A 25807-nucleotide genomic window follows, 5' to 3' on the forward strand; every position below is an offset into this window, starting at 1 on the left:
CCAATTTGAGTTCTTTTTATCAGCAATCGTTTTTGAACAATCAATCTATCCTACCAATATAAACATGCATGCTCAGTTTCTAAACGGTCTCTCCACAATAACAATACTAAACAGTTCAGAAGCAAGCAGCCAAGATGAAAAAAAAGGTGGGATAGATGGTAGGTACTGAAACATATGGTAAGATTACCCTCTGTAATCTCAAGGAACAATTTGGACCAACTGTAGCCCCTTGTGAAATCTGCAGCAATTTGTGTTAGTCATACAAAATGTCTTAAAAATCAGCACTACATCATAAAAAATGAAGAGCAAAGAAAATTATAATTATCCTCTTTAATTACAATGCACAATGTTCATAATTGAAAAATATGAAACTAAAGATAGAATAATTGAGTATTTTGGATTGACTACATCAGAGTTGTATAACTAAATCAATATAAAAAGTGATGAATTAACCCATCCATTTGTGGGTGCGGAAATTATTATGCATCTCCAATCTTCACACACACAAACTAGGAAGACCACTGGTTATTACAAAACACTGGAAAAGATAAGTATTTTGTAAGCTCTATGTTGGACCACCTGTCAAGTCTTCTTCAGGTGGTGAGAAGACCTGGCATGGTCCCTTGCAAGACACAAATCCACTATGCTCCTCAAAAGTGTACCGAGTATACTTTAGGTCAGTGTACAAGGTTGCCATGAAGTACCTAAAGCAACAACAGTGTGCTTGTTCACACCTGATAAGTGGAAGGTCTATGGAGTTCTTAAAATGTTTCTCATTAACATTTTGAGAGACCTGAATCTATACAGAAATTATCAATTCTCTAGTATTTACAAGATCGAGTGCATCGTCCCAGATCTGCAATCACAGATTTCACAGGGGGACAAACACAAGATGACCAATTTCAAAGTATTTCTATTTACCCCCCCCCCCCTCCCCCTAACATGGCTACATAGAAATGATGTAACTTGTGCGCATCATGAAATTAGTGCCATTATGACACAAACACCAATGTGGTCAGCCTGTAAATCTGAAGTAAGTCTGGTTTAACTAAGGTAAAGGGTAGAAGCTCCTGTTATGATATTGGAGCAATACAGAGTTTTAACGTGCCACACTACCGGTTGGAATCTAGGTTAAAATAAAAGTCAAAACATCAACACTTTAAAAACCAAAGTTTGTTAATTAGTCTAATTTCACAAATCTGCCCAAGGTGATTTGGGACTATTCTCCATAGTGAGAGGCAGTTTGGGCAGGTCAAGAGGTCGGTAGGTGGGCTGTGGGGTGATTTCGGCTCAGTCACATGGTGGAGCATTGCCATTGGGGCAGGGGCTAGAGGTTCTGCTGGGGGATCCACTGCACTCAGACTGGACCCGCTGGTCATAGTCAAGGTGTATCCATCACATCACATGATGTACACCTTCTCAGCTTGGGAGAAGCTGAAGACTTCTTTGGTTCTGGGGCAGATCACCTTGTCATCTTGACGAATGGATAGAAGAGACTAGAGGAAGGAGAAATGATTAACATGAATAATAATTACTCCATTGCCATTGTAAAGATGAAATGTGTGGGATGTAGAGACTCACGTTGTATCCGTAAACATAGCCGTTGGGCAGCATCATGGGTGGGTTGTTCTCATTCATCACCTCCCCAGAGATTTTGCACACCAGACGGGAGTTGGCACAGTGTGCCATGGGCAGGGGCTGTGCCAGTTTGTTCAGGGACTTGCTGCACACGGGGCAGTCAGGGTTTTTAGAGGTGCCATCCTCCTTATAACACTGACTGGAAGCAGAAAGGTTAAGGGCTTAAACTTTATCTTTCACTTTACATTCCAGTACTTAACAGCTGGACGTCTTTGGCAGAACACATTGAGCCAAATATTTTGAAGACCTTGAATTTGATGTGCAGTTTTAGAAAAGTAATTATAGAGAGACCTGGCCATCACAACCAAACAGAGACAATGTGCATCAACAAAACAAGCAGATGACAGAGCACCACATGTTACTGGTTGAAACAGCTAAACTAAGGAGCACAGAGCGATGACCAGAAAAGATATGGAGTTTTGATAGCAGACAGGCCAGCCTGGAGTGTGATGGTAAACACAGAGTTGTTGCCCAGCTGATGTAATCTGTAGTTGTCATATCTGAACTGTTGGATCAGCATTTTCCAGCGGGCAGGGTCCAGGAGATCCTGCGAGGGTTGATGGACAAAGAGATGATCAGACCCGATGACAGGCCTACTATTTGACATACACACAGGAATATGCACACTACAGGCTAGGGCATTACTATGGTATTACCTTATAAGGGGAGATATGGGTGTCTGAGGGGAACGCCAGCATACCCATCACCTGCCGCACCTCGTCCAGCTGACCCCCCTCTGCTTGGCTGAAGTGCTTCCGTGCATGTCTGTGAAAAACATGTATCATGATTGTTCTCATTTGAACTTTAAATATATCTCAATGTTAACCTAAATATTTTATTACAGGATATGCAATGTCAGCAGAAACGGTTTCCTACCTGACGGCGTCCATGCGCTTGTTCTGTCGGATGAGCTCGATAAATTCCTGGATTCGCAGACTAAACTCCAAACAGCTCTGGAAGGAGAAGCATCAATGAGTTAATATGTACATATAACGTACGAGACATCATGATCTACTAACAGACATGGCATAATCTCCTCCCTTACCTTCATCTTGCGGAGGCGTGATTTGTTGTCATGACACCAGGCCAAACAGGTGGCGGTTTCCTGTCGCTCTAGCGACTCCTCCACCTCTTTGGCTGTGAGGAACATCTCAATGTTGACCAGGTCCTGAAGGACAGGGAGAAAGAGGGGTCATGTGAAATAGAGACAGCACAGAAAATGTAGTTCTCTAAACAATTACAATACTAGCAGCCATTGGAGATACTACCCAAGTATTTTACTGTAAAGGATAAGATACTATAAGTAGTATCCACGTAATCTTGTATGCATATTGACGAAGAGAAGTGGGACGCACCTCAATGCCACTTTGCCGTGCCAGTTTGACCGCAGTGTTGTAATAGCCACACCGCAGCAAGTGTTCTACCATCATGCGGTCCATTCGTTTCTTCTTCCAGACATTGACGCCCACTGGCTGGTCGCTGCTGTGTTCCTTCAGGTGTTCAATCCTCCGCTTACACAGCTTAGCACTCTCATCCTCCGCCTGGATGGACTCAGCAGCCTATCCAATATTCACATGTTCTATACTTACTGCATGTAGTACTTCAGCTCTGCTGGATCCTCTTAATTTTACTGCTTTGATTAACTTATGTTGAGAAATCATTGTTTTTGAAATCGCTCAATAAACATGTACAAGATTTAACAAGTGCTTAAGAAATTTGCAAACATGAAGCTGGCTGAAATATTGGTAGCTAAGTTATCTGGGGTTGATCGAGGAATACTGTAAATAAATGTAAAAAAAATCTCTGCACAGAAACATTTCAATGCTAACTGTTCAGAGGGAAACTGTTTGAACCTACCTTCCTCTTCAGGGCACTGAGCTTCTCCACCACCCCATCCAGAAGGGACACCACAGAATCCACCACTGGGAAACTGCTGAGAGTCTTCTCCAGCTCTGCCACCACCATGGTTACGTGACTCGTCTCCCGGTCAATGTTCTTCTGTGCAGCTCTGAAGCGCTTGTTCAGAGTTTCATATGGTACCTGTACATATGATCAATGCAAAAGCTACATGAGGTGGTTTCAGTCATCCATTCTGACCATTTAGGGTTCATTATTTGGCTGAAGTTTCCAAATATTTGATCCATAACATGCTGAGATCATAACCTCTAGTTGAGTGTACAAAACATTTTGAACATCTGCTTTTTCCTTGACAGACTGACCAGATGAGAACTACACATACATACATACATACACATATATATATACATCCCTTCAAATTAGTGGATTCGGCTATCTCAGCCACACCCGTTGCTGACAGGTGTATAAAGTCGAGCACACAACCATGCAATCTTCAGACATACGTTCAACGTGGCAGAGTCATACGATACCACCTTTCAAACAAGTCAGATCATCAAATTCCTGCCCTGCTAGAGCTGCCCCGGTCAACTGTAAGTACTGTTATAAATGGGTTTTCATGGCCGAGCAGCCGCACACAAGCCTAAGATCACCATGCGCAATGCCAAGAATCAGCTGGAGTGGTGTAAAGCTTGCCGCCATTGGACTCTGGAGCAGTGGAAACGTGTTCTCTGGAGTGATGAATAACACTTCACCATCTGGCAGTCCGACATACAAATCTGAGTTTGGCGGATGCCAGGAGAAAGCTACCTGCCCAAATGCATAGTGCCTAGGGCTGTTGCGTTGACCGTATTACAGCCACACTGGCGGTCACGAGTCATAAAGGCAGTCAAATTCCACATGACCATTTAGTCGCGGTAATTAGGCTTCTCCAAGCTCTGATGCTGCTGGTCATTAGTAGCCTACCAAACTTGCTAACGGCCTGGTACTCAGCACTCTATTGTCCCTCTAATCACCCCGTCATCAATGCAAATGTATTTGAAAATCGAATCAAAACGCTTTTGCGCAACATTTCTATAAGCTATGCAATTGCGGGAGAAAACAGAGTGATGGCCGCTAATATTATTTCTCAACTTTCCTAATATTAAGAACATTGCTTATATTTACAACAGGAGTATAGCCTACCTCGCTGGCATGAAAATAAACCACGGGGAAAAGCATCCTCCATTCTCTATTTAAGTGCATAGATGACATATATTTTGTTCCCCGCTGCCTGTTTCGATACAGGTGAATAATAAGGGTTCATTCTAAATCATAACAAAATGTCACACATATTATTTAGTATATGTAAAGACAAGATTAAATCAAGAATAGTCTAATGGGTGACAATATTAGCCTATCACTTGTGAATTATATATTATCACTTGTGAATGATGCCCAGCATAAGGAACAATGCCTTTTTTTGCAACTTGTTCGAATCATAATCGCACACCTCATGTTTTAATAAGGTTTGTATCACACCTCATGTAGCCTAGCCCACAGGCCTATGTTTTAATAAGGTTTGTATCACACCTCATGTAGCCTAGCCCACAGGCCTATGTTTTAATAAGGTTTGTATCACAACTAAAGTGGCCAAATAACTTCTTAAAATTAAGCACATTAACCTGCTTTACAAGGGGTGTATTGCCTAACTGGCATATATAAGCAGCGCGTGAGTTTCAAATTTGGGGAATATCATTTTCACCATTAAAAATGCACCTTTATAATAAAAGCATTACATGCATAAATGTATTTGTGGTCACTTTTGATAATGGTGTTTTCCGCTAATGGAATATTCGTGCTTACTACCATGTGAAGAAATAGCCTAACCCTATGTTCGGAATATTTATTTCTTGCACAAAATAGGTCGACTTTAGTACTATGTGGGATAGTAGATTGACATAGGCTAGTGCTTTTGCTGTTTGTTAGGCCTACTCATCTTGTTGACTGATAAAGTAAATGTGGACAGTTCTTCCAATATCTTCAATGTGCACCTCTGAATTGGATAAGGACACACGCAGTTGCGCCCCTGATGTTTCTGTCTTCACTTGTAGCCTGTGATAAAGACCTGATCACATGACCGAAAGCCATGCGAGTGAGAGACGCTTCGGATTGCGCAGCACACTCAGGGAGAAGGGCACAACGCAGCAATCCGGCCCGCAGTGTATGCTATCCGCTTCTTCTGAAATAAGACTACATTTTCTTCATACCATGTGTCTTTAGACCTGTCTAAAATAAATAATGGATTTATTATGAAGGTGTAGGCTATATTACATGGATTTATTAGACTTTTTAAAATGGCTTGTAGGCTGTGTGGGGAAGCCAGGAGATGCTAAATGTGTTTATGTTAATTAACGGTCAATTACCGTGAGACTGACAGTTATTTGCTTGACAATCACCGGCTGATGAAGTTGTGTGACCTCCACAGCCCTAATAGTGCCAACTGTAAAGGTCTGGGGCTGTTTTTCATGGTTCGGGTCAGGCCCCTTACTTTCAGTGAAGGGAAATCTTAATGCTACAGCATACAATTACATTTTAGACAATTCTGTGATTCTAACTTTGTGGCAACAGTTTGGGGAAGGCCCTTTCCTTTTTCAGCATGACAATGCCCCTGTGCACAAAGCGAGGTCCATACAGAAATGGTTTGTCAAGATCGGTCGAATAGCCATCGAATACCTTTGGGATGAATTGGTACGCAGACAGCGAGCCAGGCCTAATCGCCCAACATCAATGCCTGATCTCACTAATACTTTGTGGTTGAATGGAAGCAAGTCCCCGCAGCAATGTTCCAACATCTAGTGGAAAGCCTTTCCAGAAGAGTGGAGGCTGTTACAGCCGAAAAGGGGGGACCAATTCCATCTTAATGCCCATGGTGGTTTTAGAATGATGTTCGACAATCAGGTGTCCACATACTTCTGGTAATGTAGTGTATGATCCCTTATTGATGTCACTTGTTAAATCCACTCCTGTGTTTATCAAGAAACATCCAGCCAAGTCAACATGGACCAGCATCCCTGTGGAACACTTGACACCCTGTAGAGTCCATGCGCCGACGAATTGAGAGTGTTCTGATATGCAATATTAGGAAGGTGTTCTTAATGTATAACAGATTCCAACCAACCACCTAAGGCCTTAGTTTTGGGACATCTGGAGTCTATATTGGTTGGACTCCCTGAGTTGTGCATTGTTCTGGTGGCTGGCAATGGAAAATAACCCTACCACAATATAGCCAGCTTCACCAAAGAAGCATTTCCTTTCAACAAAAGCATTTGTATAATCTCTAGGACCTCTATTTACCAGATGTAAAGTGAAATATGTCCCCCGCTATTAAATAAAAGTCTGAATCCAACTTTTGTCCTTACAGCACCTTATTCCCGTTGAGTTAGAAGGCTGCCATTAGACCACGCACTTCACGCGAGACTTCCTACAGCTAAATCTGGCGTGGGTCGGACAAAAGTTGGATTCAGACGTTTATTTCATAGCAAGGGTCAAATTTCACCTGGTAAGTAGAGTTCCAAGAGATTATACAAATGCTTTTGTTGAAAGGAAATGTTTATTTGGTTATACCGGTTATATTGTGGTAGGGTTATTTTCCGTTGCCACCCACCAGAATGATTCACAACTCAGGGGATCCAACCAGTACACAGACTCCCGACAGTGTGTCCCAAAGCTACTAAGGCCTCAGCTCTGATAATATCAATCATCACAGTCCTATTATGCGAATTAACGTAACAACCACTCAAATGGTGTACAAGTACTCTTACAATCCCAATGTAATTAAACGACTATTCAGATAAAATGGCGACTAAGAAAGCAAACATACAGCCGTCTAGCAGCAGCCACATAACAATAAGTGTCGCAGTGTGATATTGCCGCAAACTCGAATCTTCTCAGCCATATTGTCGAGGTAGTAATTTGAGGACACTGCGCTTGTTAGCTAGCTTTAAAAAATATTAGCAATAGCTATGAACGAGTCAACTGACCGTAAATACCACAATTATACAGTTTTCTAAACGATCAACTGACTAGCATTCATGCCGCTTTGGATTTGAGACTAACTTGAATATTTTTGTGACGCTGTACTTCACACAGCTGGTGAGGAACCATCCTTGTCATGGCATGTTGATTTCACAGGGACACAATACTAGCTAACAGCTAGCTATGGTGAATTTGGAAACAAACGTGAATAACTAGTTAAATTGATCTAAGCTAGAAATGTGTTAGCTTTCAAATCTGCGTCAGTGACAGGGGAAACGCATTCACACACGAGCTGGCCATCCAATTCCAAGTAATGTTAACGTTATCACGCGCAGTGTGATGAATTGCTGACTTCACACGCCACGGAATATGGACAGAGAATCAGCTAAAGCTAGCTAGCCGACACGACAGGTATCAGCTGGCTAGCTAGCATAAGATACGTGGCATAAGATAAGTACCACGTTTGCGAATAACCACCAATCTTCTCGATAGACAATCAATTACTGGATTGGGATGTTGTAGCTGACCAAGTCTTTTCATAATCTCAATCTAACATTTGCCCCGTTGTTTTGAACCAACTTGCCCCTGCCTGACGTCGTTAACGTTAGCTAGCTTTATAGCTAATGGCCAGCCAAATGATAGGAATTAGCGCCTAGTTTGTCAAATCTTAAACTCATGCCTCCATCACGATCGGTTAGTCTTGATTTTCATTCAAATAAACCGTTTCAAACCTTCAAAGTGGGATACTCTTGAACCTTCAGCGCCATGGATAGTTGGGCAGCTGTCTCTTGCACCGCCATCTTCATTTGTGAATTTCTAGGATTTTACTTGCAGTGCAAAAATTACGTATGCTCACTACAGCCATCTAGTGTGCTGGTGTCGTCAGTAATAATATTTTTGGGGGGATAGTGTGTAGAAAAATTTCTGATAGAGGGTGATACTATCCCAAAAAGTCTGTTTAATGAAATTGGGCCCAAGCAAGCTTCTTTTTTTAAAACTTATTTTCGAATACGTGGTTGTACATGCAGCAGGGGTTTTACGAAAAACAGAGGTCAGCGAGAGGTGAGAGAGCTAGCTGTTGGTGGCTTACATGAATGACACTGTTGACAAAACACAAGCCTAGTAGGTACAATCTGTAAGATATCTTGATGTTAAATGGTCATTTAAAAATGCCTTTAAAGTTGCTCAATATGTATTAAGTAAGTGAAGTCACATCTTTTTATTGAATAATGGACTTTACATGACCTGTAAGTCATGACCTGAAGCTCAAATGTTATTTGTCTAAAGTTTAAATTCTTTGTAAACAACAGGTGTAGACTAACAGTGAAATGCTTACTTACAGGTCCTTTTCCAACAATGCAGAGTTAAAAATAAAAAACAGAAATACCTTATTTACATAAGTATTCAGACTCTTTGCTATGAGACTCGAAATTGAGCTCAGGTGCATCCTGTTTCCCTTGATCATCCTTGAGATGTTTCTCCAATTTGATTGTAGTCCATCTGTGGTAAATTAAATTGATTGGACATGATTTGGAAAGTCTCACACCAGTCTATATAAGGTCCCACAGTTGACAGTGCATGTCAGAGAAAAAAACAAGCCATGAGGTTTAATAAATTGTCCGTAGAGCACCGAGACAGGATTGTGTGGAGCCACAGATCAGGGGAAGGGTACAAAACAGATTAAGTTTGGAACCACCAAGACTCTTCCTAGAGCTGGCCGCACAGCCAAACCGAGCAATCGGGGGAGAAAGGCCTTGGTCAGGGAGGTGACCAAGAACCCAATGGTCACTCTGACAGAGCTCCAGAGTTCCTCTGTGGAGATGGGAGAACATTCCAGAAGGACAACCATCTCTGCAGCACCACCAATCAGGCCTTTATGGTAGAGTGACCAGATGAAAGCCACTCCTCAGTAAAAGGCTTGCTTGGAGTTTGCCAAAAGGCACCTAGAGGACTTTCAGACCATGAGAAGCAAGATTCTCTGGTTTGATGAAATCAAGACTGAACTCTTTGGTCTGAATGCCAAGCGTCATGTCTGGAGGAAATGCATGGTGGTGATGCATGGTGGTGGCAGCATCATGCTGTGGGAATGTTTTTCAGTGGCAGGAACTGAGAGACTAGTCAGGTTTGAGGGAAAGATGAATGGAGCAAAGTAGAGCAAGATCCTTGATGAAAACCTGCTCCAGTGCACTCAGGACCTCAGACTGGGGTGAAGGTTCACCTTCCAACAGGACAACGACCTTAAGCACACAGCCAAGACAATGCAGAAGTGGCTTTGGGGAGAAGTGTCTGAATGTCCTTGTGGCCCAGACAGAGCCCGGACTTGAACCCGATCGAACATATCTGGAGAGACCTGAAAATAGCTGTGCAGCGCCGCTCCCTATCCAACCTGACAGAGTTTGAGAGGATCTGCAGAGAAGAATGGGAGAAACTCCCCAAATACAGGTGTGCCAAGCTTGTAGCGTCATATCCAAGAAGACTCGAGGCTGTAATCGCTGCCGAAGGTGCTTCAACAAAGTACTGAGTAAAGGGTCTGAAAATGTATGTAAATGCAATATTTCATTTTTTAAATATTTTTTTTATAAATTTATAAACTATTTTTTCTTTGTCATTATGGGGTCTTGTGTGTAGATTGATGAAGGGGGAAGAAACAACCAATTTTAGAATAAGGCTGTAACATAACAAAATGTGGAAAAAGTCAAGCGGTTAATACTTTCTGAATGCACTGTAAGTATGTGTGGGTAGAGTCCAGTGTAGTGTATGTGCATGAAAGTTAGTGTAAAAAAGGGTCAATGCAGGTAGTCCAGAGTGGCCATTTGATTAGCTATTTAGTTTTATGGCTTGGGGGTAGAAACTGTATAGGGTCCTGTTGGTTGCAGACTTGGTGCACTGGTACCGCTTGCCATGCGGGAGCAGAGGGAACAGTCTATGGCTTGGGTGGCTGAAGTTTTTGACAATTTTTCCAAGCTGTCCTTCTCAGAACCTATTATCAATGATGATCACAATCCACTCAGACTCAGTTTGTTTTCACTATGCCATTCTTTCACAGTGATACAATCACATGACAATGGCAACAGATGCTGATGATCAGAAATTATTTATTTTCCAGAGGTAAAAAGAAGACCAAATCTACCTGAACATGTAAGTATATGTAATTGGTTTCAATGGCAAATCTACAAAGATACACATTACTTTAAGCAGTGCACTGTCAATGTCTAAAGATATAAGAATTAACAGTAGACCACCTCTTTATGTATATGATCTATATTTTGAATATGCATAAAACATGAAGAATTCCTTTCTGCAAAAGGTTCTATTGTCTGATCCAACGTGCCATTTGAAAAATATTTCACTCAGCCATTACTGACTCTTGTTCCCCATACACCCTCTCCCTTTTCTCTTTCCCCCTCCCCCTCTCTCCACTGCATGCTCAGATTTATTTTCCTGTAGGAGCCCTCCCCAAGCCTGTCTAGTTGAGTAATGAGCCATATTGTGATTGGCTACTATCCAGAGGCAGTCAACCTTGATTGGCTGTCACATAGCGCCTATGATTGGCCAATGCTCTGCCGCATGTTTTAGCAAGCTCAAGCACAGTCTGGATTTGAGACACAGAAGAGGGTGATGCAAGGTTTGTGATCGTCCACCCCCATGTTGTGGTTCCTTTGTGCCGTGTGTAGGTCACTAGGTCAGGATACAGGGCAGCGTTGTGTTCACTCAGCGAGGGGGAGTATGCTGAGTGGCACGGAGAGGGGAGGGGCATAGGGGGGAAGTATGGAGATGAGAAGTTGTAGATACTGTAGTATGGTGTTTTTGTGTGTTTATCAGTGGTCTAATACTGTGAACTGTATTGTGATACCATTCCCAGCCCTCTTTACTGAGAGATAATGTGTGTGTGTGTGGGAGATTTTTCAGTGTTATTACTAGGAGTCAGTAGTGCATTTTACACTGATACGCCTGTGCTTTTTCAAGAACAAGGAGCAAATAATTTTGAAGCAATCAACACTGAGTCCTACACCACAGGTTTCTGGTTTTCCACACACCTTTAAATTCTCCTAATCGAAAAGAAAGGTCTGTTGGACCCCCCCCCCCCCAATTCAAAGGGCTTTATTGACTCTCTCTCTCAGAAAAGCATAACCAATCCAATTATACATTTGGCTACTTCCACAAATATAACCAGCATCTGCTATTTACAGTATAACATTCACATAGGTCCGTTGCAACTTAAAAGACGACATTAGACTTGCTGTCAGTCATCACACTAAATGTGGCCAGTGCTTTGTTTGGCCTGTGCATCTCTCTGGTTGTTGGTGGAATCCGATGTGAAGGAGCAGAACCATTAGCTACGCTGCAGTGAGTGCTGAGGAGATGGCTGCAGTCTGTGCTCAGTCCATTGGCTCAGACAGCGTAATCTTTCTCTGGGGCATCTTCCTCTCCCCTCCTTTCCTCTGTCCTTCTCTCTTTACCCTTCACATCTTCTTCTCTCCCCTCTACTGCATGTCTTATTTCATGTACAGTTCTGTGATATAACAGTGGATGCCATATTGTCATTCAAGATGTTTGTGTTTTCTGTGTTCCGTGTTCAATGAGTCACTGTTTCATGTGTTATGTGGCGGTTCCAGATTGTATCACACTCTGTGTTTATAGTCAGTTGTTGTTCCATTCTCTCCCAGCTCTGCTCGTGTTTAGATGTTACTTTGCTAAATGATCCACAAAGGAATATTTGTATCTGGGGCTTTTTAATTGGCAGATGCAATGTGCCAACATGCCCATACACTGAACTAAAATAGAAACACAACAATTACAAAGACTTTACTGAGTTACAGTTCATATGAGGAAATTAGTAAATTTTTCACATGACTGGGAATACAGATATGCATCTGTTGGTCCCAGATACCATACGGCGAGCACGAAGAAGAGCTTCCCAGAGACTGGTTGTGCAAACCTATAGTTTCATCAGCAAACCCACCAGTTTCATCAGGGTGGCTGGTATCAGACAATCCTGCAACTGAAGAAGCCGGAGGTGGAGGTCCTGGGCTGGCATGGTTACATGTGCTCTGCGTTTGTGAGGCCCATAGGACCTACTGCCAAATTCTCTAAAACAACGTTGGAGGCGGCATATGGTAGAGAAATTAACATTCAATTACTGGCAACAGCTCTGGTGGACATTCCTGCAGTCCCTCTAAACTTGAGACATCTGTGGCATTGTGTTGTGACACAACTGCCCATTTTAGAGTGGCCTTTTTATTGTCCCCAGCACAAGTTGCAACTGTGTAATTGACATTCCTGTTTATTCAGCTTCTTGATATGCCACACCTGTCAGGTGGATTGATTATCTTGGCAAAGGAGAAATGCTTACTGACAGGGATGTAAACAAATTTGTGCACAACCTTTTGAGAGAAACAAGCTATTTGTGCATATGAAACATTTCTGGCATATTTTAATTCAGCTCATATGAGTTATCTATCCCTATGATACAGCGATGTAGCCTGGATGGGACACATGTTAGAGTACATGCTGTGCTAGATCTGCTGGAATGAAGTCGCAAAACAAAAGTTCAGTCACTTAAGTCTTTTCCACTCAAGCACAAGTGGTGATCTGTTTACCTTCCAGCATTCGCTTGTAAGAAGTTGTGCAGAAAAAAACACTTGCTTTGCAGTGGCCAGGTGAATAGATCTTTAAAAATGGCAACATTAAAAACTATCATTGGCCAGGGTGTGAACCAGCATAGAGAGCTTTGGGACACAGTATTTGTTTGATAATAGAATGTGCTATCAAATTAACCTTGTGTTTTTTTTTTCAAAAATCCAAAAGTATTTACCTCATTATTTTTATTATAAAGACTCAGACTTTTGTGGCTCTGGATAATCACCGGTGTTTATCACATGTAGTTACTGACCATCTCAGGAGCATGAATTACAACGACACCTTAGGTACACCATGTACTGTACACACAGTAGAGTCATTAACAGTGAGTCAAGATATATATGGTTTTAATCATATTTACTAAGAAACCATATGGTAACGTATTTCAAATATGTAATCACAATTGATAATTAAAGATGTGTAGGTTTTATAATGCTTGTTTTAAATCTTAAAGACAAACAAGTCAATCATGTTATTATTATGTTATTACACATCTTTGTGTTGATATGCAGCAAATGTACACCAATCACTGTAAACTGAAACTCAGCAAAGTTATCATGTATCACATTTGAAGTTACATGTTTTATTTTAGGGCGTTTGTTTTTCTTCTGTTGCCTATAGCCTATCTTCTGTTATTGCATAACACTTTACGTTTGGCCTTCTTTCGGAAAACAAAAGATACATTTCGTGTGGCCTTAGCTCCACCCCATTTCTTTTCTCATTTTCTTTCAGCCACCTCACTCACGCGGCTGCTTTCTCTCTCTCTCGATCTCCCACTCCCATAAATGCAGTGACACTTGCATTCTGTGTGCACGAGCGTGTGACAGAGAGCGATAGTCGAAATAGAAAGTGAGGAAGGAAGGGAGAGTGAGGGAGCATAAGGGAAGTTAAAAAAAGGGGGAGCATATGTATGTTTGTCACTGGGGGGGAAAAGGAAGAAGAACATTCAAGTATCCGCCATATGCTGTGGATTTATGATGTCTTGCTGAAGTGAATGTCCTTTTTTGGGGAAAAAGATGGGAAGCTCGCATTTGCTGAACAAAGGCTTGCCTTTAGGTAAACATTTACCTTTCCTTTTGTGCATGGGACCAAATGTTAACTGTGATTGCGTTGTGTGGTGTGGACACAGATCTGTGTGTTCAGTGTGCTGTACAGTATTCTACCTTCCCCTCCCCCTCTTCCTTCCCTCCTCCCCTCTCTCTCTCTTTCTCTCTCCATTATCTTTCATCTCTCCCATTCAGCCACTTACAATGCTGTAATAACTTGCTTTCCACTCCCGAATATGTTTCTGTTTAGCTGTTTTGGACCTGGTCAGAGGAGATGTGTGTGAGGGGTTAGAGCCTTTCTGTGTTGTTTCAGGGAACGATTAGCCTCCTGTGGGATGAAGGACAGTACTATTTCCCTCTAAAAATGTGAGGCAAGGACACACACAGCACATTTCCTGTTCATTGTGCAGTGGGGAACGGTATTTCCAGTTCCGGCCTTGACTTGCTTCCTCATTCTCCTTTCAGGGGAGAAGGAAACTTTGATTCTAGAACAGTCTACTAGGGGAATACTTCAGGTTCAGGAAGTACAGAAAACATATTTGTAGGTGCTTAGTACTGATGCTGCTATTGTGAATACTCCATGTTTTCATACTGGTGTCTGTTACTTGGACATTTTGTTTACTTGTATTCACAACAGCAGCATATTGTCTACATTGAAGGTATTGTTTGATCTTCATGATTGATCTTTGTATGATTATTCATGTCTGAGCTCGGAGGGGTCTTTGATTCTGTGATCAAAGGATCGTGTCTTATCTCATTAAAATTGACACACCAATTCACCCCTGGGGTGCTCAAATTGTCCGAATTACCACAATACAAAGCTCACATATCATTATGGCCATGGAATGTCATGATAGTGGTGATAGAACATGCATTGTTTGTTCTTTTTTTTTTGGGGGGGGGGGCATTTTTGTCATCTTTGAAGAACATGACTGAAAAATGTGTTGTAGACCAACCAGACGGGGCTTAGTGATCTGTGTACGTGAGAGAGTGCTTGTGTGATAGAGTTTGCCTGTGTGTGTGTACGCACACGTGCGCATCGGTGTATGTGCAGGTGTGCGTGTGTGTGTGTGTGTGTGTGTGTGTACTGGTAGCTGATGAGGGAGTGAGCTGAAGGAGAGGGGTGTGTCTACACTCCCCTGGCTCATCTGGGAGGGAGATCTCCTGTGGGAACAACAGTGGGTAGAGACGGTCACGCCATGTTTGTGCCAGATTGGCTCTGATCATAAATCACACAGCTCGAGCTGCTCACAGGTGCACTATTTTCCCTCTCCCTATGGTGGTTACAGTTACAATGCTACATTTAATATGAATGCAAATATAGATTTGATTATGCTGTATTGAAATGGAATGGGTTGATTCCTGGCATAGTCTAATAAACAAAATAGAGCTATGTTTGAAACATTTCACATGTTAGAGGACAGCTCTGATATCCTTGTAGAACACAACTGGGGCTTTCTGAGGTGCTGACCTTATTTTCAGGAAGTAGCTTTGACTGTATGAGCATAGACGACAGTTCACTGTAGCAGACAAAGGAGGGATAACCCTTAGCTCCACGAGAGACACTGTTTAGAATATTGGACCCAAGGGTCGTTCCTCCTGATTCTCACAAGGTCATATCCTCCAGTGGAATGAAAGATATTTCCTTCCAGTTAGAACGGAGTCTGTAAATGTGTCAGTAAAGTGATGATGGGGATCTATTTCTCCCCGTTGATGTGTTCACATGAATCCCTCATTAGAGCAGGTGGAATACCATGTAGAACTGATGCTCATATTGGGACTAACACCCGTGTTAACCCAGAAGACTGAATTGTGTAGTAGAGTAACAAGTCCCCTTGTTACTGTTATCTTCCAAAACAAGTGGATGTACAGTTAAAACACAGATTATTTGGGACAATGAGTAGCATCAGTGTAGAAAATGTGACATTCTAACAATTTGATGCACAGAGGATTTCCTGTTGCATTATTCTGTGCGTGAACCGTAGTGCAATTGACCCACACAGTTGCTCTTTTATATTGGTTTCACACTGAAGTGGTTTAGTAATTTTATAGTTGATACGAGCATGGCAGTTAGTTAAATGTCATGTAAAGTTTAGTTACCACTCTCACCATAGTTTGAATGGCTAATTTGATGAATCGCACCATCAGGGGGTGTTTCTCATTTAGTGACTAATTTTCTATGAAAGGCGATCGTCTGCTCCTAGCTGCTTTTCAAAAACATGCATGAAGATGACCTATGACATTTTAAATGGCTTTCCAGTCATGGATGCAATATTGACTTATTAAAAACCGCAAATAATTCTGAAACCCAAATAAAGTATGAGACCCCTTTTGGGATTTTTGTTTACTCGCATGGGAATCATTAACATACCAACTGACAACTGGATTTGTTGTGGTTTTAGGTGGAAAATAGTAAGCAAGATCATAAACACAGCTGCAATTTTCCCACACTGCCATGTCATATCACAACCCATACTGTAGACATACCTCTTTCCAGACTTACTGTCTGTGAGCGGTCCTTTACAGTAGACTATGGTCAAATATAGTTTGTTTACCCATCCTCTCTGTCTACAGGCATCCGGCCCCCAATTATGAATGGGCCCATGCACCCCCGGCCCCTGGTGGCCCTGCTGGATGGGCGTGACTGCACCATAGAGATGCCCATCCTGAAAGACGTGGCCACTGTGGCCTTCTGTGATGCCCAGTCCACCCAGGAGATCCATGAGAAGGTTCTGCCATGCTCTACATGTTATCTGTCTGCTCAGCCTCATTTACATGCTACCAGTTTCAAGTTAATTGGACTTAAAAAAGACACCCTGGCCTAAAAACACTATTTGTTTACCATATTATATGCAAGACCCTGTGCTGTTAAACAAGTTTGTTCAAACACCGTAATCAACAATGTCCTAAAAACAATGACATAAACAACTCATTTACAATGACAGAAATAAGCCTGACAAGTATACATTTTTCAGTTAAAATAAATTGAATCTTCCTAATTAACAGAACAGTACAATAGACTTTATCTTTTTTATTTTAATTTATGTTGCCTTTTGGTAGGCAGCCATTTGTAAATAAGAATTTGTTCTTAATTGACTTGCCTAGATAAATAAAGGTGAAAAATAATAATAATATAATAAGACTTGATTATATCCAGTGTTTTTCCCACCCAGTGCAACAAAGCAAAATTAAACATCAGAGGAAAACTGGCCATCTATACTTCCTGTAGTACTGATTCCCAGTGTGTGTTTTCTCCTGCTCTGGTTCTGAATGTATGGCAGGCTGAATCTTTGAGCTCTCCCTGGCCCTGCAGAAACAGATGGCACCCACATTCTCTCCTCATTCCCTTTCACAGGCCCATAACCACCCAGCTCCTTGCCTAATTAAAATATCCCCTTTCAGTTTAATTGAGCTACATGGTGGCTTTACACAGCGTATAAAGGGAGAAGTGGCAGAGCGTATGGTGCTAGCTGCAGTTGGGCTGATCATGAAATGGAACATCAAACGTGGTGAGAATAGATGGGCTACCACTACAAGAGCCCAATGGAGAGCCCATGTCAAATCAAGTCAAATTTATTTATATAGCCCTTCTTACATCAGCTGATATATCAAAGTGCTGTACAGAAAACCAGCCTAAAACCCCAAACAGCAAGCAATGCAGGTGTAGAAGCACGTTGGCCTGGAAAAACTCCCTAGAAAGGCCAAAACCTAGGAAGAAACCTAGAGAGGAACCAGGCTATGAGGGGTGGCCAGTCTTCTTCTGGCTGTTCCGGGTGGATATTATAACAGAACATGGCCAAGATGTTCAAATGTTCATAAATGACCAGCATGGTCAAATAATAGTAGGGCCTGTCAGGGCCTATGGAACAACAACACTGCTATGGTTAATGAATTGCTATGCATTCGGATGACACATTACTTTAGTTCTATTTCTCTTATTGAAGAGTGCTGTATAACTGTCCTCTGATGTACTAAACTTGACAGCGTTGAGTTTGCAGGTACTGAACGAGGCTGTAGGAGCTCTGATATACTAAACCTCATAGCGTTGTGTTGGCAGGTACTGAACGAGGCTGTAGGAGCTCTGATGTACTAAACTTGACAGCGTTGTGTTGGCAGGTACTGAACGAGGCTGTAGGAGCTCTGATGTACTAAACCTGAGAGCGTTGTGTTGGCAGGTACTGAACGAGGCTGTAGGGGCTCTGATGTACTAAACTTGACAGCGTTGTGTTGGCAGGTACTGAACGAGGCTGTAGGAGCTCTGATGTACTAAACTTGACAGTGTTGTGTTGGCAGGTACTGAACGAGGCTGTAGGAGCTCTGATGTACTAAACCTGAGAGCGTTGTGTTGGCAGGTACTGAACGAGGCTGTAGGAGCTCTGATGTACTAAACTTGACAGTGTTGTGTTGGCAGGTACTGAACGAGGCTGTAGGAGCTCTGATGTACTAAACCTGAGAGCGTTGTGTTGGCAGGTACTGAACGAGGTTGTAGGAGCTCTGATGTACTAAACCTGAGAGCGTTGTGTTGGCAGGTACTGAACGAGGCTGTAGGAGCTCTGACGTACTAAACCTGAGAGCGTTGTGTTGGCAGGTACTGAACGAGGCTGTAGGGGCTCTAGTGTACCACACCATCACACTAATGAGGGAGGACCTTGACAAATTCAAGGCACTGCGGATCATTGTCCGCATAGGCAGCGGCTTCGACAACATCGATATCAAGTCGGCTGGAGATTTAGGTGAGATCCTGCTGTGCTCTCTCTCAACTATGGATGTCCACCTAAAGACTTACAGGCTGTGAACTGATCACTAGGTGAAATCTTCTATTATTTTCTGCAAGTTATGATATTCCATTGAAATAAAGTGCAATTGCTCAGATCTGCATAATAAAAAGTACCAGTCAAAAGTTTGGACACATACTCATTCAAGGGTTTTTCTTTATTTGTATTAGTTTCTACATTGTATAATAATAGTGAAGACATCAAAACTATGAAATAACACGACTAATTTTCTATGAAAGGCGATCGTCTGCTCCTGGCGGCTTTTCAAAAACATCCATGAAGATGACCTATGATATTTTAAATGGCTTTCCAGTCATGGATGCATTTAAACAAAGTGCAATTGCTCAGATCTGCATAATACATTTTTTGTTGATACAGTACCAGTCAAAAGTTTGGACACATACTCATTCAAGGGTTTTTCTTTATTTTTAGTAGTTTCTACATTGTAGAATAATAGTGAAGACATCAAAACTATGACATAACACATGAAATCATGTAGTAACCAAAAAAGATTGAAGCTGCCTTGATGACAGCTTTGCAAATTCTTGGCATTCTCTCAACCAGCTTCATGAGGTAGTCACCTGGAATGGATTTCAGTTAACAGGTGTGCCTTTTTAAAAGTGCATTTGTGTAATTTCTATCCTTCTTAATGCGTTTGAGCCAATCAGTTGTGTTGTGACAAGGTAGTGGTGGTATACAGAAGATTATGGCAAGAACAGCTCAAATAAGCAATGAGAAACAGCATGAAGATCAGTAAATCCGGAAAATTTCAAGTACTTTGAAAGTTGCTTCAAGTGCAGTTGCAAAAACCATCAAGCGCTATGATGAAACTGGCTCTCATGAGGACCGCCACAGGACAGGAAGACCCAGAGTTACCTCTGCTGCAGAGGATAAGTTCATTAGCTACCAGCCTCAGAAATTTCAGCCCAAATAAATGCTTCACAGAGTTCAAGTAACAGACACATCTCAACATTAACTGCTCAGAGGAGACTGCGTGAATCAGGCCTTCATGGTCAAATTACTGAAAAGAAACAACTACTAAAGAACATCAATAAGAAGAAGACTTGCTTGGACCAAGAAACACAAGCAATGGACATTCAACCGGTGGAAATGTGTCCTTTTGGTCTGATGAGTCCAAATTTGAGATTTTTGGTTCCAACCCCCGTGTCTTTGTGAGACGCAGAGTAGGTGAACGGATGATCTCTGCATGTGTGGTTCCCACCGTGAAGCATGGAGGAGGAGGTGTGATGGTGCTTTGCTGGTGACACTGTCTGATTTGTTTTAGAATGAATTCAAGGCACACTTAACCAGCATGGCTACAACAGCATTCTGCAGCGATACGCCATCCCGTCTGGTTTGCTCTTAGTCCCACTATCAGACCCAAAACACACCTCCAGGCTGTGTAAGGGCTATTTACCGTGATGGAGTGCTGCATCAGATGACCTGGCTTCCCCAATCACCCGATCTCAACCCAATTGAGATGGTTTGGGAGGAGTTGGACCGCAGAGTGAAGGAAAAGCAGCCAACAAGTGTTCAGCATATGTGGGAACTCATTTAAGACTGTTGGAAAAGCATTCCAGGTGTTGCTGGTTGAGAGAATGCCAAGAGTGCAAAGCTGTCATCAAGGCAAAGGGTGGCTCTTTAAAATCTCTTTAGAAAATAAATATATTTTGATTTGTTTAAAAACTTTTTGGGTTACTACATGATTCCATATGTGTTATTACATAGTTTTGATGTCTTCACTATTATTCTACTGTGTAAAAACTAGTAAAAATAAAGAAAAACACTTGAATGAGTAGGTGTGTTGTAACTTTTGACTGGTACTGTAGCTGTTTACATTCGTCCTGTCCTCCAATAGGGATAGCAGTGTGTAACATGCCAGCAGCATCGGTGGAGGAGACAGCAGACTCTACACTGTGTCACATCCTTAACCTGTACAGACGGACCACGTGGCTCCACCAGGCGCTGCGCGAGGGCACCCGGGTCCAGAGTGTGGAGCAGATCAGGGAGGTGGCGTCTGGGGCGGCACGGATCCGTGGGGAGACACTTGGCATCATTGGCCTCGGTTAGTGTGAGATATTACAGTACAATGTTATATTATAGATGTAGGATCTTCATTTGATCACCCTGTTGCAGGATAATTTTCCTCCAATGCAGGACATTTAAAGGTTTAAAAAGGCTTTCCATGTTGACATTTCAGACTTGATTTTCCCTTACGAAAAATGTATCAACCCCTACAAACATTTCCATTAATTACACTGCTCAAAAAAATAAAGGGAACACTAAAATAACACATGCTAGATCTGAATGAATGAAATATTCTTATTAAATACTTTTTTCTTTACATAGTTGGATGTGCTGACAACAAAATCACACAAGTTATCAATGGAAATCAAATTTATCAACCCATGGAGGTCTGGATTTGAAGTCACACTCAAAATTATAGTGGAAAACCACACTACAGGCTGATCCAACATTGATGTAATGTCCTTAAAACAAGTAAAAATGAGGCTCAGTAGTGTGTGTGGCCTCCACGTGCCTGTATGACCTCCCTACAACGCCTGGGCATGCTCCTGATGAGGTGGCGGATGGTCTCCTGAGGGATCTCCTCCCAGACCTGGACTAAAGCATCCGCCAACTCCTGGACAGTCTGTGGTGCAACATGGCGTTGGTGGATGGAGCGAGACATGATGTCCCAGATGTGCTCAATTGGATTCAGTTCTGGGGAACGGGCGGGCCAGTCCATAGCATCAATGCCTTCCTCTCGCAGGAACTGCTGACACACTCCGGCCACATGAGGTCTAGCATTGTCTTGCATTAGGAGGAACCCAGGGCCAATCGCACCAGCATATGGTCTCACAAGGGGTCTGAGGATCTCATCTCGGCACCTAATGGCAGTCAGGCTACCTCTGGCGAGCACATGGAGGGCTGTGCTGCCCCCCAAAGAAATGCCACCCCACACCATGACTGACCCACCGCCAAACCGGTCATGCTGGAGGATGTTGCAGGCAGCAGAACGTTCTCCACAACGTCTCCAGACTGTCACGTCTGTCACATGTGCTCAGTGTGAACCTGCTTTCATCTGTGAAGAGCACAGAGCGCCAGTGGCGAATTTGCCAATCTTGGTGTTCTCTGGCAAATGCCAAACGTCCTGCACAGTGTTGGGCTGTAAGCACAACCCCCACCTGTGGACGTCGGGCCCTCATACCACCCTCATGGAGTCTGTTTCTGACTGTTTGAGCAGACACATGCACATTTGTGGCCTGCTGGAGGTCATTTTGCAGGGCTCTGGCAGTGCTCCTCCTTGCACAAAGGCGGAGGTAGCGGTCCTGCTGCTGGGTTGTTGCCCTCCTACGGCCTCCTCCACATCTCCTGATGTACTGGCCTGTCTCCTGGTAGCGCCTCCATGCTCTGGACAATACGCTGACAGACACAGCAAACCTTCTTGCCACAGCTCGCATTGATGTGCCATCCTGGATGAGCTGCACTGCCACTTGTGTGGGTTGTAGACTCCGTCTCATGCTACCACTAGAGTGAAAGCACCGCCAGCATTCAAAAGTGACCAAAACATCAGCCAGGAAGCATAGGAACTGAGAAGTGGTCTGTGGTACCACCTGCAGAACCACTCCTTTATTGGGGGTGTCTTGCTAATTGCCTATAATTTCCACCTGTTGTCTATTCCATTTGCACAACAGCATGGGACATTTGTCAATCAGTGTTGCTTCCTAAGTGGACAGTTTGATTTCACAGAAGTGTGATTGACTTGGAGTTACATTGTGTTGTTTAAGTGTTCCCTTTATTTTTTTGAGCAGTGTATAATCCACATAATAATTCACATTTCTTGTTGCTGCAGGATTATTTTCCTGCTGTAGTAAACTGGCTCAAATTAAGATCCTGCACCTGTACATTGTATTACACTGCCCAACTGGCTGTTAGCTGAAGATAACATGGTCGGTATAATGAATAAGAAATTGGTTCTTTAAATATGGCCTTGTTTAGTAGAGTTCGATGGCTTTTCTGTATGCCATTTTGAGCTGTGATGTGTTACAAAACAGGCATAGTGAATGTGTAAGGAATTCATCTTTATTGTATCTCTTTGCTGTAACTATTTACTTGTCTGGGTATTACTCAAATGTCCATGCTGTTGTCTGTCCTCAGGTCGTGTTGGCCAGGCTGTAGCACTGAGAGCCAAAGCCTTTGGGTTTAATGTGATATTCTACGATCCGTACCTGTCTGACGGGGTGGAGCGAGCCCTGGGCCTGCAGCGCGTCAACACCCTCCAGGACCTGCTCTTCCACAGCGACTGTGTCACCCTCCACTGCAGCCTCAACGAGCACAACCACCACCTCATCAACGACTTTACCATCAAACAGGTCGGGGCCGTGACACGCACATGCACGTACACAGACAGAAATATATAGACACTCACGCACAGAAGCCTACTGGATCCATGTCACTTCACTGGGGGATTTAAATCTACTAAGAAGACCAATGTAGCATGTCCTTTACAGTTGTGTCCTGCACGGTCTACATATTTTATATGGTGTGTTGTAGATGCGCCAGGGTGCGTTCCTGGTTAACACGGCCCGAGGGGGGCTGGTGGAGGAGAAAGCCCTGGCACAGGCCCTGAAAGAGGGGAGGATCCGAGGAGCGGCCCTGGACGTCCACGAGACAGAGCCTTTCGGGTGAGCTAACTTTAAATTCTTCTACTGTCTTCATTCTACTGATATTTATATGATACTGTGTTGAAGTGATGTTAACAATAAATGCCCATGTTCCTTCTGTCTCAGTTTCAACCAGGGCCCTCTGAAAGATGCTCCGAACCTCATCTGTACTCCCCACGCTGCCTGGTACAGTGAACAAGCTTCTATTGAGATGAGAGAGGAGGCAGCCAGGGAGATCCGCCGAGCCATTTCAGGTAACACCATTACACTAAGCATGGGTATTCTCGGGTGGATTCTTGTCAGGCTCCCCTCTCACTAATAAACAACAGCAAAGCCACAATAACAACTCCCCAATAAGCACATTGTGCTTCATCAGTGACTGTTTCCTGCTTCCAGGTCGTATTCCAGACAGCCTGAAGAACTGTGTGAATAAAGAGTTCCTAAGCCAGACTAGTCACTGGGCCAGTATGACCCCTGCTGTCAGTCACCCTGAGGTCAATGGGGCATACAGGTAATACATCCACTGTTGGTACAGAATAACATGTAGATACAGGCACTGTATGCATATTTTGCCACAGGCCAAAATAAAATGTTGGGTGTTATTTGTTGATGCTGGTGACTCATTTTCTGGGCATCCTCTCCTCCCAGATACCCTCCTGGTGTTGTGAGTTTGGCCTCTGGGGGGCTCCCTCCGCCTGTAGAGGGGATCGTTCCCAGTGCCGTGCCCATCACACACAGCCTGTCCAGCGCCGCCCACCCCCCTCGCGCCCCCTCGCCGGGCCAGCCAGGCAAATCAGAGTTGGACAGGGATCAGCACCCCAACGACCAGTTGTAGCCCCACCCCACAGAGCTCTCTGTCCAACCATAGAACTCTCCTGGTCTTCATCACCCCAAAGAGGAATGGAACTGAAGCATCATGGGTTCTAAACAGCTGCCATGAAACAGACAGACTCAGAGGTCCATTACAGTTCATCTGGTCCAACCATAGTGGAGTCGGTCGTCTTTTTGAAACTTTTTTTTGTGTAGAAAAAAAACCCGAAAAATATTGTGGATTCGAAAAGAGAAAAATATCCTTTAAAGCCAATCCTACTGTTTAGACTATAGTTTGTCCAAGTAACGTGGGCGAATGTCTGTTTGTGTCCTATGGGTTCTTGTTAAAGCAGAAGTAGTTGATTATAACATGATTGTAACTGTTTGTGTACAGTTTTTAGAAATATGAAAACAATTATTTGTAGTGCAGTCTAAAAGAAAAACAAGGGTGAAAACTAACCAACCGATTTTAAAAAGACAATAGAATATTTGTTTTACATGTTTCCCAACAAGCCCCAAAAGAGGCAGCTTTTGCACAGGTTCTCAGGAAATGGAGTTTCCCTAGTTCTTTTTCTTCTACACCACATAGTGCTTTGTTTTTCTACCCGCCTGCCTCTGGTCTATATTAGTAAAAATACTTTTAAGTTCCATTTGTTCTTTCAGTTTAAGGGGCATGTTGTTCTGTAGTCTTCAGCCTCTGTATAAATGTTAAAACTGTGCATTTTGGGAGAGAAGACCCCCCCTGTCTTGTGCATACCTGACGTACTGCTTGCCTGTGTCAGTGTGACTTGATTGTAACGTGTCTGAGAAGAGAAGCAGCTCCCAGCTGCACAATTAGTAGCAGACATACATTGCCTCTCTTCTGGTGAAGTAGTAGGTTAGCAATATACAGTATACATACTATATATTACAAAATATCATTATTTTTGGTTAATCAATATCCAAAAAGAGATGTTTGTGACTGTATGCATTTGTATGAATTATTTTAAAAATAAATAAAAGTCCCTGTTGAAAGGTCAAATTTGATGTCTTTGTCCGTTGGCATCCTGTCCAAGTTCTGATATGATCAGTCTTGTGTGCCAGGCTTCTAGGCTCTCCTATACAGTGTGATTAGATTACTAAAATGAGATATGACAGGCTTTTTCAAATGGGAGGAAAATGGATGCATTACCAAATACCTCCACTAGATGGGACAATAGATGCACGGTTCAAGGCCATTGTAACTGTCTGAATTTCCACTGGATTATTCTTAAGATTTTCAAAAAACATATTTGGTCTCAAGGATACAGAAATAAAATCATATTCAACTTGTTTAAAAAGCCATGTTGCATGAACACCTCTGATCTTGATTAATTCCATGTGT

At 42.8% G+C, this 25807-nt stretch overlaps 2 protein-coding genes across 5 annotated transcripts; one reads left to right on the forward strand and one right to left on the reverse strand.

Annotated features, from left to right (window-relative positions):
* LOC139390444 (E3 ubiquitin-protein transferase MAEA) lies at positions 1–8316 on the reverse strand. The gene is made up of 9 exons (XM_071137576.1): positions 8241–8316; positions 3496–3678; positions 2994–3197; positions 2684–2806; positions 2515–2591; positions 2295–2403; positions 2052–2185; positions 1582–1777; positions 1–1496 (listed from the first exon to the last, which is right to left on the reverse strand). Exons 1-9 carry the CDS (start codon positions 8313–8315, stop codon positions 1401–1403), a joined length of 1197 nt encoding a protein of 398 aa, XP_070993677.1. The 5' UTR covers position 8316; the 3' UTR covers positions 1–1400.
* Positions 6877–25465, forward strand: LOC139390443 (C-terminal-binding protein 1). 4 transcript variants are annotated; one of them, XM_071137574.1, is made up of 10 exons: positions 6877–7033; positions 10616–10647; positions 16770–16924; positions 18784–18928; positions 20829–21035; positions 23129–23343; positions 23525–23655; positions 23761–23888; positions 24031–24145; positions 24283–25465. In XM_071137574.1, exons 3-10 carry the CDS (start codon positions 16787–16789, stop codon positions 24467–24469), a joined length of 1266 nt encoding a protein of 421 aa, XP_070993675.1. In that variant the 5' UTR covers positions 6877–7033; positions 10616–10647; positions 16770–16786; the 3' UTR covers positions 24470–25465. The 4 variants fall into 4 exon arrangements, with proteins under 4 accessions (XP_070993675.1, XP_070993674.1, XP_070993673.1 ...); XM_071137573.1 differs by lacking the exon at positions 6877–7033 and adding an exon at positions 8364–8571; XM_071137572.1 differs by lacking the exons at positions 6877–7033; positions 10616–10647 and adding an exon at positions 10941–11134.
* The last annotated feature ends 342 nt before the right edge of the window (positions 25466–25807 follow it).

Source organism: Oncorhynchus clarkii, chromosome 31 (assembly GCF_045791955.1).
Source record: "Oncorhynchus clarkii lewisi isolate Uvic-CL-2024 chromosome 31, UVic_Ocla_1.0, whole genome shotgun sequence".
Lineage (NCBI taxonomy): Eukaryota > Metazoa > Chordata > Actinopteri > Salmoniformes > Salmonidae > Oncorhynchus > Oncorhynchus clarkii.

Bases quoted from the DNA above. Each gene is read 5' to 3' on its own strand.
- LOC139390444 (XM_071137576.1), bottom strand. From the start codon at position 8,315: ATGAAGATGGCGGTGCAAGAGACAGCTGCCCAACTATCCATGGCGCTG. The intron at 2,404-2,514 runs GTAGGAAACCGT...TGTTTTTCACAG, and splicing joins AAGCGCATGGACGCCGTCAG to ACATGCACGGAAGCACTTCA. The intron at 1,497-1,581 runs GTGAGTCTCTAC...TCCTTCCTCTAG, and splicing joins GCTATGTTTACGGATACAAC to TCTCTTCTATCCATTCGTCA.
- LOC139390443 (XM_071137571.1), top strand. From the start codon at position 14,166: ATGGGAAGCTCGCATTTGCTGAACAAAGGCTTGCCTTTAG. The intron at 14,206-16,769 runs GTAAACATTTAC...CTCTGTCTACAG, and splicing joins GAACAAAGGCTTGCCTTTAG to GCATCCGGCCCCCAATTATG. The intron at 24,146-24,282 runs GTAATACATCCA...CTCTCCTCCCAG, and splicing joins GAGGTCAATGGGGCATACAG to ATACCCTCCTGGTGTTGTGA.